General features: G+C 39.5%; 2 protein-coding genes across 2 annotated transcripts; both read right to left on the bottom strand.

Moving 5' to 3' along the window:
• Positions 1-4,796: 4,796 nt before the first annotated feature.
• Positions 4,797-5,762, bottom strand: LOC126494475 (olfactory receptor 18-like). Its single transcript, XM_050131841.1, has one exon. It carries the CDS (start codon positions 5,682-5,684, stop codon positions 4,797-4,799), a length of 888 nt encoding a protein of 295 aa, XP_049987798.1. The 5' UTR covers positions 5,685-5,762.
• A 7,897-nt stretch (positions 5,763-13,659) lies between these two features.
• On the bottom strand, positions 13,660-14,631 carry LOC126494476 (olfactory receptor 18). Its single transcript, XM_050131842.1, has one exon. The coding sequence runs from the start codon at positions 14,545-14,547 to the stop codon at positions 13,660-13,662; it is 888 nt and encodes a 295-aa protein (XP_049987799.1). The 5' UTR covers positions 14,548-14,631.
• Between the last annotated feature and the right edge of the window lie 271 nt (positions 14,632-14,902).

A 14,902-nucleotide genomic window follows, 5' to 3' on the forward strand; every position in this document is an offset into this window, starting at 1 on the left:
GTAGCAAGCTAAATCTTCCTGGAACATCAAGTAACTGAAATGACTGATTTGTCAGGAAAACCATCTGTAGGGTGGGAGGTGGGGACCAGTAAAGATTGCAACCAAGTGTGACAACCTAAGTTCAAGTCATGGAACGCACATGACTAAAGGAGAATACTGACTCCTTCAAGTTGTCCTCTGAACTCCACATACACACTGTGGTATATATACACAGTCACTCATATATACACAGTAAATAAAGAAACAAACTGCCAGAACCCTCTTTGCAAGGTATTCTGTATTCTGACATCCCTGTGCTGTTGTTATTCCTGTTGTTGTGGTTTAGTGGTTTAGCTTGGGATTGGTTTGGTTCAGCTTTTTTTTTTTTTTTTTGAGATACAGTATGACTACACAGCCTTGACTGACCTAGCACTCACAAAGATTTGCTGGCTTCTACCTCTAAGTGTTGAGGTTAAAAGTCTGCACAGCCACACCAGGCTTGTATTTTGATATGGCTTCATTCATTCCTACTGAAACACCTAGAGTAGGTTACAATAAAAATTATGTGTAAAATAACAAAAAATAAGTATTATAACTTAGACTGTACATTCAAAATGATGCATACCACACAGAACATATGACTCAGAGTATAGAGAGCCTTTTATCTAGAATTCTTTCAGGTTTGGAGTTTAACTCAGTGTCAGGATGCTTATCCAGATTCAGTCTCCAGAGCTAAAACCAAAATAATAAATCTTTCATGAGGTTGCGATTACAAGCATTCCCTTTATCATTAGTTCAATAATCCTTTGAAGTTCAGAGGAAAACTTTAAATGGGCACATCTTTCTGCTAGCATGTGGAGAGGGCCTGTGGTAAGTAGAATTAGTGTGAGAGGATTGGATAAAAATTCCAGGATTTTCATTTCATTAGATGCTTAAAAAGCATTTGACAAAATTCAACACCCCTTTATGATAAAAGTCTCGGAGAGATTAGGGATACTAGGGTCATACCTAAGTATAATAAAAGCTATTTACAGCAAGCCGACAGCTAACATCAAATTAAAAGGAGAGAAACTCAAAGCCATCCCACTAAAATAAGGAACACAAGGCTGTCCACTCTCTCCATACCTCTTCAATATAGTGCTTGAAGTTTTAGCAATAGCAATAAGCCAACATAAGGGGATCAAGGGGAGTCGAATTGGAAAGGAAGAAGTTAAACTTTCATTATTTGCAGATGATATGATAGTGTACATAAGCGACCCAAAAAAAAACCCACCAAAGAACACCTACAGCTGATAAACATTTTTAGTAATGTGGCAGGATGCAAGATCAACTCCAAAAAATCAGTCGCCCTCTTATACACAAATGATATGGAAGCAGAGAGGGAAATCAGAGAATCACCACCTTTCATGATAGCCACAAACAGCATAAAATATCTTGGGGTAACTCTGACCAAGGAAATGAAAGATCGATTTGACAAGAACTTTAAGGCATTGAAGAAAGAAATTGAAGAGGATACCAGAAAATGGAAGGATCTCCCTTGCTCTTGGGTTGAGAGGATCAACATAGTAAAAATGGCAATTCTACCAAAGGCTATTTATAGATTCAATGCAATCCCCATCAAGGTCCCATCAAAATTCTTCACAGATCTTGAGAGGACAATAAGCAACTTTATATGGAAAAGCAAAAAAACCCAGGATAGCCAAAACAATCTTATACAATAAAGGAACTTCTGGAGGCATTACCATCCCTGACTTCAAACTCTATTACAGAGCTACAGTATTGAAAACAGCATGGTACTGGCATAAAAACAGAGAAGTCGACCAATGGAATCTCATAGAAGACCAGGTTTTTAGCCCACAAACCTATGAACACCTCATTTTCGATAAAGGAGCTAAAAGTATACAATGGAAGAAAGAAATCATCTTCAACAAATGGTGCTGGCAAAACTGGATGTCAACCTGTAGAAGAATGAAAATAGACCCATATCTATCAACATGCACAAAACTCAAGTCCAAATGGATCAAAGACCTCAATATCAATCTGAACACACTGAACCTGAAAGAAGAGAAAGTGGGAAGTACCCTACAACAGATGGGCACAGGAGATCGCTTCCTATGTATAACCCCAGCAGCACAGACATTAAGGGCAACATCGAATAAATGGGACCTACTAAAACTGAGAAGCTTCTGTAAAGCAAAGGACACTGTCACTAAGACAAAAAGGCAACCTACTGACTGGGAGAAGATCTTCACCAACCCTGCAACAGACAAAGGTCTGATCTCCAAAATATATAAAGAACTCAAGAAACTAGACTTTAAAATGCTAATTAACCCAATTAAAAAATGGGGCACTGACCTGAACAGAGAATTCTCAACAGATGAAATTCAAATGGCTAAAAGACACTTAAGGATATGCTCAACCTCCTTAGCGATCAGGGAAATGCAAATCAAAACAACTTTGAGATATCATCTTACACCTGTCAGAATGGCTAAAATCAAAAACACCAATGATATCCTTTGCTGGAGAGGTTGTGGAGAAAGGGGTACCCTCATCCATTGCTGGTGGGAATGCAAACTTGTGCAACCACTTTGGAAAGCAGTGTGGCGGTTTCTCAGGAAATTCGGGATCAACCTACCCCTGGACCCAGCAATGCCACTCTTGGGAATATACCCAAGAGATGCCCGATCATATGACAGGGGCATTTGTTCAACTATGTTCATAGCAGCATTATTTGTAATAGCCAGAACCTGGAAACAACCTAGATGTCCTTCAATGGAAGAATGGATGAAGAAAGTGTGGAATATATACACATTAGAATACTACTCAGCGGTAAAAAACAATGACTTCTCGAATTTTGCATGCAAATGGATGGAAATAGAAAACACTATCCTGAGTGAGGTAACCCAGACCCAAAAAGAGGATCATGGGATGTACTCACTCATAATTGGTTTCTAGCCATAAATATAGGTCACTGAGTCTATAATTTGTGATCCTAAAGAAGCTAAATAAGAAGGTGAACCCAAAGAAAAACATATAGTTATTATCCCTGCTATGGGAAATAGACAAGATTGCTGGGCAAAAAATTGGGATCTTGGGGGGGGTGGGATGGGGGTAAGGGGAGATGGGGAGAGAAAAGTGAGAAGGGGAGGATGGGGGAACTTAGGGAAACGGGACGATTGGGGATAAAACAAGGTTGGATAAAGGAGCAGGGAATCACATAACTTAATTAAGGGAACCACCTTAGGGTTGGTAAGAGACATGAACCTACAGTGGCTCCCAGGTGCCCAGGGCAATGTCCCCAGTTAGTTCCTTGGGCAGTTGAGGATAGGGAACCTGAAATGACCCTATCCTATAGCAATACTGACGAATATCTTGCATATCACCATAGAACCTTCATCTAGAGATGGATGGAGATAGAGACAGAGACCCACACTGGAGCATCGGACTAAGCTCCCAAAGTCACAATGAGGAGCAGAAGGAGGGAGAACATGAGCATGGAAGTCAGGACCATGAGAGGTGCACCCATACACTGAGACAATGGGGCTGATCTATTGGGAGCTCACCAAGGCCAGCTGGACTGTGACTGAAAAAGCATGGGATAAAACCGGACTCTCTGAACATGGTGGACAATGAGGGCTGATGAAAAGCCAAGGACAATGGCATGGGGTTTTGTTCCTACTTCATGTTCTGGCTTTGTGGGAGCCTAGCCAGTTTGGATGTTCACCTTCCTAGACCTGGTTGGAGGGGATAGGACCTTGGACTTTCCACAGGGCAGGGAACCCTGACTGCTCTTCGGACTGGAGAGGGAGGGAGAGAGGAGTCGGGGGAGGGGGAGAGGGGCGGGAGGAGGGGGAGGGAAACGGGAGGCTGGGACTAGGCAGGATTTTTTTTTCAATAAAAAAAAATTCCAGGATTTCCATCTCAGCAAAGAACATAATTATGCTCTTCCTAAACTGAAGTTTTGCAAGTCAACATTTTTCCATCCAGCTATACAAATGATCATATTTGTTTTGTTGATAATAAAACATGTTTTCCTGGAAGTCCCTCCTCTACATACCATCCCTTCAACACCCATGAGTTGAAGTGCTTCTGTGCTGAATCATGACCAAGAATGCTCAATGTTCTTTACTTACCAGGAGCTCAGGCTCCATCTTTAGGAGTTGTACAGCCTTAGAAGTGTTCCAATTCAGACAACAATGGGAGGAAGAGACAGCAGCGTCCATGGGTTGGAACTAGTATACTTAGGAGCTGGCTTATGTTGACATCTGTATGACCTTGTAAAATCAACCTTGAAATTACTCAGTTTAATCCATGTTTTCTCAATTTCTAGTGATTTTCTAGTCATAATGAAAGAAGAAAAATAGAAAATCAATATTTATGAAAATTTAGGTCTCCTTTCACCTCATGAGCAACTCGTGTGTAGTATTCATTTCTTTCACAGTTTTTCTGATGCCTAGGTGTTTTTTGTCATTGTGTGTAATGGCAAAACATTAGTAAGATAGAAAAATAAGCATTTTAAGTACTGTTATGTCTACCTCATTGGTAATAGTTTCATTCACATTGTTATGTAACCATCACTATCACCCATCTACAATACATTTTTGTCTTCACTAATCCAAAAATTGTATATACTTTTAAACTTTCCTTCCTCTCGCTCCAAACTTTGACAACTACTATTCTATTATGAAATGTAAATGGGGATTAAATCATCAAAATCTAAAATCAATGTAGCTGCAGAATCAGGATGCATGGTCTAGAGGTTTTGCTCTGCTGCACTTCCCAACCCACACTCTAAATGGGTGCCACGGGCCCTGAAACTACAGTGTTCTGATGTGGAGTCTCCTCACTGCTCTTTTCATGTCCTTGTTCCTCAGGCTGTAGATGAAGGGATTTAGCATAGGTGTGACCACAGTGTACATCAGGGAGGCCACCGCAGTATTGCCGGAAGAATGTGACACAGCTGATCCAAGGTATACTCCAATGGCCGTTCCATAAAATAAGCAAACAGCTACCAGGTGAGAGCCACAGGTGGAGAAGGCTTTCCACCTCCCACCCGGTGACGGGATTCTCAGAATGGAGAAGATGATTTTGTAGTAAGAGAAGCAAATTCCAGAGAAAGGGAGTGAACCAGAGATGGCACCAACAAAATACGGGACTATGTTATTAATGAATGTGTCAAAGCAGGCAAGATTAAGGAGTTGTGCAGGGTCACAGAAGAAATTGGAAATTGCTACATCTTTGAAATGGATGATTTGTAAGGCAATGAAGTTGTGTGCCTGAGAATCCATAAGACTAACCAGAAAAGACAGGAAAACTAAAAGGCCACAGAGGCGAGGATTCATGATGAGTGAGTATCGCAGAGGGTGACAGATGGCCACAAACCTATCATAGGCCATCACAGTCAGAAGCATGCCATCCATACATCCAAAAAGGATCAAAAATGACATCTGTGTAAGGCAACCCACATAGATGATCTCTTTGCTGTGAGTTTGGATGTCCACAATCATCTTTGGAACTGTGGTAGAGATGAAACAGATGTCAGCCAAGGACAGGTTGCAGAGGAAGAAGTACATGGGGGTGTGGAGGTGGGAGTCAGAGCTGACAGCCAGGATGATGAGCAGGTTCCCAAGCACCGTGACCAAGTACATGGAGAGGAACAGTCCAAAGAGGATGGGTTGCAGTCCTGGATCATCAGAGAATCTCATAAGATGGAATTCGGAGACACGTGTCAGGTTTTGTCGTTCTATATTGTTTGGACAGCTTTTAGAAATGAAAAGATAGTTAGCAAAAGTGACAGGAGCTTATCATCAATCAACACTGTGTCTGTATCTTGGACTAAAGCATCTGATTCTGTCTTGCAAAATTATCAGGTGACTGTACATCTTTGGCAATGTTTCCGATTTGCTACAATCTCACTATTCTTTTTAAACTTATTTTGTTGACAATTTCATACATGTATAAAGTATGTTATGATTATATTATCCCATTACCCCATCAATCCATTTCTCACCCATGATGACATCTTTTTTATCAACAAGTCCCCTCCTACTTTTATTCCCTTTTATATAGCACAAAGGCACAAATACAACTTATTTCCCATTGGCTTGTGTTACTTACTCATCCCTTTCTACACTCATTTACATTAGAGATATTCTTAGGAAGAGATTGCAAGACCAAAATCATTAAATATACCATCCCTGGTCACAATATATTACAAAATATACAAAATAGTAAAAATATAATTTAAAAAATCCTTCCCACCCTGAGAAAATACAATTCTAACTAAAAGAAATCAAGATACTACCTAAAATATCTATGTTATACTAAGATGATGTATTGTCTTGATATGATAGTCTGTAAGACTAAAGATTTTGATATGGACTATTTATAAAATTTCTGTAAGGCTGAAGGTCACACTTTTGAGATTCAAAATATCACTGAAAGTTCATAATCCCAGAGAATTTTTATGTTCCATTTAACTCATGGAGTTGCTTAATTCTTTGATTTTTCTCTTTCATTAATCAATGACAATTAGGGCCTATTTAAATTCCTAGATTGTTTTCAAACAGCTTCAGTCCCTGACTTTGACTCTGCCGAACTTCCACTTTGACAAATGTGCATATAACTCTAAAGTGCCCTGACCACATAATGCATTACTGACCAACATACCTGAGACAATTAAATAATGATGAACTTTGAAGAAGTATTTCTGAAATATTTTATTTTCTAGAATGTTGTAATAGCCCCATACAGTCCTATGAAAACATCCTTTCTATACGATTACCTTTGCTGTTTTTCTGTATAGCATTCACTCCTTTATCTGATCATAAATTCTGCATACACAAAGGAGAAATATGCTAATTTTCCTGCCCAAATAAGACGCCTTGCCTAGTAATGTGTGGGAGATGCCAGCACGACTGAGAACCAGTGTGAGAGGAGAGCAGATTCTAAGAGTTCCTGGAACCCAACCAGTCCCCAAAGTCAGCTCAGTCCTCAGAGCAGAATGTTTGCACGCTGTTATCCTCCCCTGGATCCCAAAAGCCACCTTTCTTCATGACAAAGACAGTGTTCCTGACAGCGCCTCTACCCTTCCAGCATCTCAATGTGCACTTACTGCACTAGGATGGGTCTCTGCAGGGGCATCACCAACTGCTTCCTTCCTGCATGGTATTCACCAAATTCACAGGCTGAATGCTCAGGACTGGAAAACAAGACAGGCTCAAGTTAAAGAAGGTGTCCAGAAGACATGAGAGACATTGACTGAAGCTGGCGAATTACAAGTCTGAAGGCACTATCTAATTACTTCAGTTGTGTGACCTTGGGGGTTCCGTGCACAGCTCCTAATTAGCCAGTCGGTACACATTATCCCCTGCTTCGGGGATTTATTACTATTAACGATCAAGAGAAAAGGGAAGTGTGCTAGGAAATTTCAGGAAAGGCTTTCCCATAGACCTTCCAACTTTTGCTAATAGAACATTTGTGTGAAACTAAGACCACTGTTTTTTCAGTTTACTTTTCAAGATAATATTTCACTGTGTATGCCTTGTTGACCTGGAAGTCTGTATGTAGACCAAGCTGACCTCAAACTCACAGAGATCTGCCCCCCCTACTATGCCCCAGAAGGCTATTATTTTTCAATTCAGCTCGGGTTTTGGCATCTGACAATGCATTGCATTGCTCAGGAAATCAGAGTAGAAGCAAATCATACTAATCACCACATACTATTTCCATTTCTCGGTTTTTCTTTTCTTTTTCATTTTCTTTCCCCTTATTCATGCTAGTAATTTTTTCCAGCATAATATTTTCATAAGTTATTTGGGGACTTCACATCACGCACCCCAATCACACTCACTCCCCAGTCCTCCTTGTGAGCTCCCCCCTCCAGAAAGGGAAGAGGAAGAGAAACAGGAGTATGATAAAGAGGAAGACGAAGAAGAATGTCCAGTTTGTGTTGCTCATATCCTCACTGGAGCATGGTGAGCCGGTTAAAGAAAACTGAGCCCTTCCCAACTGCACCATAGTCAGAAACCATCAACTGTGGAGAACTACACCTCAGCATCCTTACCACAATGTTTAAGAGTTCTCTTTGATGGCTTTCTGTCCACACTGTTAGTTTTTGGGGGTGAGCAGTTGCCACAGACGCTTCCTATGTATAAATGTCGTTTGGTTTGGTTTCTCGTACTTCCAGTTCCATGCATGCTCTCTTAAACAGCAGAATGGTGATAAACAATCCATCCTGTGTTTGCCCCAGATTTCCCACTTCCCATTGTATGTTCTTTCCCATTCATCAACAGGCACATATGCTGTTTCCATTTCCTAGCTCCTCTAAACAGTTTTACAATAAAAGTGAGGGAGTCACCAAAGGGCTAGTGAGAAACATGGCACTAGGAATCCAGAAGGATGACCCCAGTTGATAGTCTAAGCAACAGTGGAGAGGACGCCTAAGCTGGCCTTCCCCTGTAATCAGACTTATGACTACCTTAATTGTCATCAAAGAACCTTCAGTCAGCAACTAATAGAAGCAGATACAGAGATCTAGAGAAAAGCACTGGGCCAAGCTACTGGAAACCAGAGTCCAAGAGAAGGAATGATAATATGAGCAAAGAGGTCAAGACCATGATGGTGATACCCACAGAAGCAGCTGACCTGAGCTAATGGGAGCTCATTGACTCTGGAATGATAGTGGGGGAAACCTGCAGATGACCAAACTAGGCCCACTGAATGTGGGGGACAGTTGTATAGCTGGAGCAGACTGTAGGGCCACTGGCAGTGAGACCAGGATTTATCCCTACTCTTTGTTCTAGATCTTTGGAACCCATTCTCTTTGGAGGAATACCTTGCTCACCTTAGATATAGTAGGGAGGGCCTTGGTCCTACCTCAAAGCAATGTGCTAGACTTTGTTGACTCCCCATGGGAAGCCTTACCCTCCTTGAGGAGAGGATGGAAGTGGAATGAGGTGTGGGGGGATGGTGGAGGGCTTAGTTTGGTCCTATGCTGGGTCCCTCATTGTCAGGTCAGAGTTGGAAGGCTTTCATTAGTTCAGGAAAGCTGTTTCTGTGGGTATCCCCATCATGGTCTTGACCTCTTTGCTCATATTCTCACTTCTCCCTCTCTTCAACTGGACTTTGGAAGCTCAGTCTAGTGCTCCACTGTCATTCTCTCCATCTGCTTCCATCAGCTGCTGGATATAGGTTCTATGATAACATTTAAGGTAGCCAACAATCTGACTACAGGGCAAGGCCACTTCAGGTACCCTCTCCACTATTGCTTAGGGTCTTAGTTGGGGGTCATCCTTATGGATTCCTAGGAATTTCTCTAGGGCTAAAACATTATTTTCCAGTTTTCTAGTTAGTTTTATTCTATTTCCAGGAATAGTTTTCCCTTACTTCTTCAACCAATCATGATTGGAAGTGACTCACTAGGTTCTATTCACAGTAAATGAGAGGCATGAACATAAGGTGTCTTCAGAGGATCTTCACTGTTGTCCACTTAATCTTCTATGAGAAGTGTGGGGTCTAAATACATTACTATCCAGGTCTCAAAACATGTTTTTCCATCACAATTCTCCATGTCAACCAAACTTCCTGAAAACAAACTGGAAACTGGATATGATTTCCACGATGTTGGTTCTTTCTACAGACACCCAAACAGCTTCTCAGAGCATTGCTCCTGGCTTACAGTTGTGTAAGTGCCCTGGTTTCTCTTCTACTATAAGAGCTTGCACTGACACTTTAATAAACCACAGGCAACCCATAATCAAATTTCTTCGATGTCTTCTGTGATTCTGATCTCTCCTGAGGAGTAGGAATCACCTTCCTCTAGAATATATTTGATTTAAGTTCTTTTCAGAGTTCTTGGGCACTTTCAAAAATTGTGTTTGCTACTTATTAGGTTATTTCTCATGGATAAGTTACAGTATATGTAAATAGTAACATGTTACTATTATTACAGATACATACAGTCTTGTGACACAGTCTGTCTTGAGTATCAAAATTTTGGTTGCTTTTCTTGATACAAAGATAGTTGGTACACACAAATGGATACGGTAGAAGACATTCTTGGTCACTATACATGGAAAAATAAGGTGTTTGGGGGCTAGAGAGATGGCTCAACAGTTAAATGCACTTACTTACTACTATTCTTCCTGATGATCTGATGTCACTTCCCAGCACCCACACTGAGGCTCACCACTTTCTATAACTCCAGTTCCAGGGGAACTGATGCTCTCTGGCCTCCATGGTCACTGTACATATGTGGTATACAAACAAATTCAGGCAAACACACATACACTTAGTATATACAAATACATGTATGCATACAATCACAATTAATGAAAAAAAAGAGGCCATGAAATTGAAGATGATCAAGGAGGGATTTGTGGGAAGGTTTGAAGGGAGGAAAGGGAAGGGATAAATGTTACGATTATGTTATAATCTCCTAAATAAAATTTTTAAGAATTGTGCCAGACATGGTGACACACGCCTTTAATCCCAAAAGTCAAGAGGCAGAGGCAAGTGGATCTCTCTGGTCTACAAAACAAGTCTCTGCACAGCCAGAGTTGTTAAACAGAGAAACTGTCTAGAAAAAAAAAAGTAAAACTTAAAAAAAAAGAATCTTTCTGACAATCATTTGAGAATTTGAGACCCTCTATAACCAATTTAATAAACTTTATTGGCTCCTTTGGTGAAATTTTACATTTTGGAACAATTTAGTATGCCTAGTCCAATAAACGTGTTGGTTGTGAAACAGTGCTTCCCATGGCACATGCAGCACATGATGAGCTCCACAACATTTCTGAAGTAATCTTCTTTGCTAATAAAAGGTAATGAAGGAAAGAGACTCCCTTGCACCTTCATGTTCAGTGAACAGTGAGACCTGAGGTTCTAGGCTCAGGAACAAAGTTAGATGCGCCTCCTGGTTAGACACCTCTAGGAGGAGGAGATAAACATTTGGAAAGACTTAAGACATGGGATGAAGTTTACTTTTGTATCACCTAAAGAACTTTGCATGATCATGAGTACCCATGATCTGTAAGTGCCTCAGGATTATCATTGGACGCCTTTCCTGACTACCACATTACACAACCCTAAAACCACCATGTTCTCAACTAAGGTTTACCTAAAGACTTTCATGTGTACAGCACATATATTTCAACAAATCTCTCCTTGTAGGTCCTGTCCCTTTACTCAGAAATTTTAAAAATACCTTAGTTTTTCTCCCAGCAGCAAAATGTCACAATGTGAAAAAAAAAAATTCCATGTCAACGCTCAACTGATGTTCCCAATATGTTCTTAATTTTCTTATCGAATTTATTTCCCTCCACAATGTGTTTTCTTTGGAATTTGTATGACTGTTTTAAGCTAATTAACTCTGTTTAATGAATCAAACTTTTGCCCATAGTAATAGCGGCAAATTGACAGAAAGCTGTAGACTTCAGTCCTCCTCAGAGATACAAATTTCCTTGTGAGAACTCCATGAACTGGTTTAAAAAGATCAACATTTCAGGGAAGTACAAACCCAATAGCAGTATCACGGTGAATAAAAAAGTTTGTTACATTTGCCCACCAGTAAAGCTTCCATTCCCAAAACCAGACGACAAAATAGGGAGAAAGTTTCTAACTCCTAGGTTCTGTCTTTGGAATAAATAATTAAGGCGAAATACTTGTCTAAATTGTCTTTATCCTTTCATTGTGTCCCTAAAGAGCTAGTTGATGTGTTGTATGACTTAAAGAACTAAAAGTAATGACAATATACTTAAAATGACAGTACCAGGCCCACAGACAAAACTTATAAGGCATTTTATAAAGCATCAGAGAGAATGCAGTACCTGGGACAGACAATGAGTAAAACAAAAGACAATGGGCTCTTCAGAAGAGAGGGAAGCCTCCTTGATTAGAAAAGGACATATACACATCCTTAGATAAGATAAATTTTAAAACCTGCCCCTATATGAAGCCAACATGTAAAACTTGTGAGAATTCACATTTTTAACCTCAACAACAACATGCAAGATATACAAAGGAACAAGGAAATATGGCCCAAACAAATAAATAAATAATAGGAAAGCAACTCTTCAAATTTCCTTTAAAAATTGTGATATGTGATTTATTCAACAACAGATTCAAACAAAGGCAGTTAATAAATGAGGCTGCTACAGAGACAAAAGTTATAAAAAATGATACATGAATAAAATGGTACAATCACATATAAATTATTAGAATACAACAATCTTAAAGTTGAGGAACACAATAACCCAATTGAAATGGTCAGTATGGTGCTTATGATAGATTCTACTAAGCAGAAAGACAAATCAATGACCTTAAGCACAAATTCTTGGAAACCATTGAATCAGTGAAGCAAATGAAAAAGAATGAAGAAAAACAGAGATATATTAATGGGCTTATATGGTACAAGAAAGCAAAAATGTTTACATTAGGGGAATTCCAGAAGGAGTGTAGAGAAAGACAAACATATTTTAAAACCAGAATGCATTACTTCCCAATTAAAAAAAAAAAGAACTAGCCATATGTAAAATCTAACAGTGGTAAATCAACATTCACAATTAGTGTTAGTGTCATGGAGAATCCTAAAACCAGCAACGAAATTTTCATTTCATGCAAGGAAGTGACTATAAATACATCAGCATGTCTTTCAGAAGAAACCGTAGGTGTCTTTAAAGTCTGTGTTCAGCCCCACACCCTCCCATTTGTGTTCTGCCACACCTTCAGTAAATCAACAGCTCTAAATAGAAAACACAGGCACTGGTACTTTTAAAGGTCTTTGGTTATTTATCTTTATTTTATGCATATATGTTGCCTCCATGTACATATGTGCTCCAAATGCATATAGTGCCTACAAAGGCCAGAAGACTACACAGGATCTGTTAGAACTGGAGTTACAGAAAGCCACAGTGTAGGTGCTATGAATCAGGTCTTCACAAGATCCCCATAGGCATCAGTAATTGTTATAAATGCTTAGGGCAATTTTATAAATACAGGCTTGACTGCCAAAGACCTACATCTTTACAGATAATATGTATGAATCTATTGAATAAAGTCAAATCTTTAATATATAATGTTTCTTTTTTTGTTCTTTAAGAATTTCATAACTGCATATAGTATATTTTAATCACATGAACCCCGTATGTCCCATTCAACTCCTCCTAGATCAACCCCCACTCTATCCCAATGTTTTGTTCTCTTTTTTAATACCCTGAGACCAATAGCACTGCCTATATATGTCTGGAAGTCAAGTCATTCACTGTAACACAGTCAACATTCCAGGGATCACACACAAAAGAAAGAAAAACAAACACGTGTAGAGTATTTCTGAAGAGACACATAGAGAAGGGGAGAAAGTACCATTCTTGTTTCTAATAAGAAAAAATGTATATTACACATATTTCACCCAGCTTTTAATAAGCATATATTTCCTAGTGCTCAATACCTCTAACCACTAAGTATGACAGGAGCTTGTTAGAACATTTTCGTATAGTATGAAAGGATGAAAAAATTTACTGACTTCCTCCTTTCTGAATATATATGAAAGAGAGCTGATTTCAATTATGTGGTTATTAAAGCAATATGAAACAGATGAAGATTCCATGGGTATTGTAAGAATTAGAAATTTTGTGAATCAGATTTACAAAGGATCCAGAATGAATGCTACAGGCCCTGAGATTAGACTGTTTTTCTGAGGAGTTGCCACATGGCCCTCTTGATGTCCCTGTTTCTTAAGCTGTAGATAAAAGGGTTGAGCATGGGGGTCACCACAGTGTATAGTACTGATGCCACTGCACCCTTCCTGGGAGACGATGAGACAGCTGAACTGAGGTATACCCCAAGGCCAGTCCCATAAAATAAGCAAACAACTGACAGATGAGAACCACAGGTAGAGAAGGCTTTATACTTCCCACTAGAAGATGGCATTTTAAGAACAGAGGAAAAAATTCTATAGTAAGAGAAGAAAATCCCAGAGATAGGAAGAAAACCAGAGATGGCACCAACAAAATACATGACTATGTTATTGGTAAAAGTATCAGAACATGCAAGGCTGAGAATCTGAGAAGGATCACAGAAGAAATGAGAAATGTCCACACTCTTGAAGTAGGTAAGTTGTAATACTATTGAATTATGTAGTTGAGAGACCAAAAGGCTGATGAGAACAGACCCAAAAACCAACAAGCCACAACGACAAGGGTCCATGATGAGCTGGTAATGCAAAGGGTGGCAGATAGCCACAAACCTATCGTAAGCCATCACAGTTAGAAGAAGACTATCCAAACATCCAAAAAGCATAAAAAAGGACATCTGAGTCAGGCATCCTGAATAGGAGATGGCTCTGCTGTGAGTCTGGATGTCCACTATCATCTTTGGTAGTGTGGTAGAGGTGAAACTGATGTCAGCCAAGGATAAGTTGGAGAGGAAGAAATACATCGGACTGTGGAGGTGTGAATCAGAGCTGACTGTCAGGATGATGAGGAGGTTTCCGAGCATTGTGACCAAATACATGAACAGGAACAGTCCGAAGAGACTAAGCTGCAGCTGCGGATCATCTGAGAGTCCCATGAGATGGAATTCTGAGATATATGTTAAGTTTTTCTCTTCAATATTACTTAGACACCTTTTGAAAACAAATGAGAGAATTGGAGAAAATGAATAATAAAACCAGCATTCCACAATGCCTCTAATTTTCAATGGAAATAGTATACTGATAAATTCCACACAATTTCAGGGTCATAAACAGCTCTCAGTATTTCTCAGTTTCTATATATTTAATATTAGAATAATTTCATCACTGATCATTTTGTAATTTGTATATATACATATATATATGTATGTATGTATATTAGAGAAACCCAAATGAAGTATGTTTGAATAGCAAAATCATTACCTACAAAACTATAACCATGGGAAATATTCT

This window comes from Alexandromys fortis, unplaced genomic scaffold (assembly GCF_014885135.2).
Source record: "Alexandromys fortis isolate MF-2015 unplaced genomic scaffold, M_Fortis_MF-2015_v1.1 scaffold_350, whole genome shotgun sequence".
Classification (NCBI taxonomy): Eukaryota; Metazoa; Chordata; class Mammalia; order Rodentia; family Cricetidae; genus Alexandromys; species Alexandromys fortis.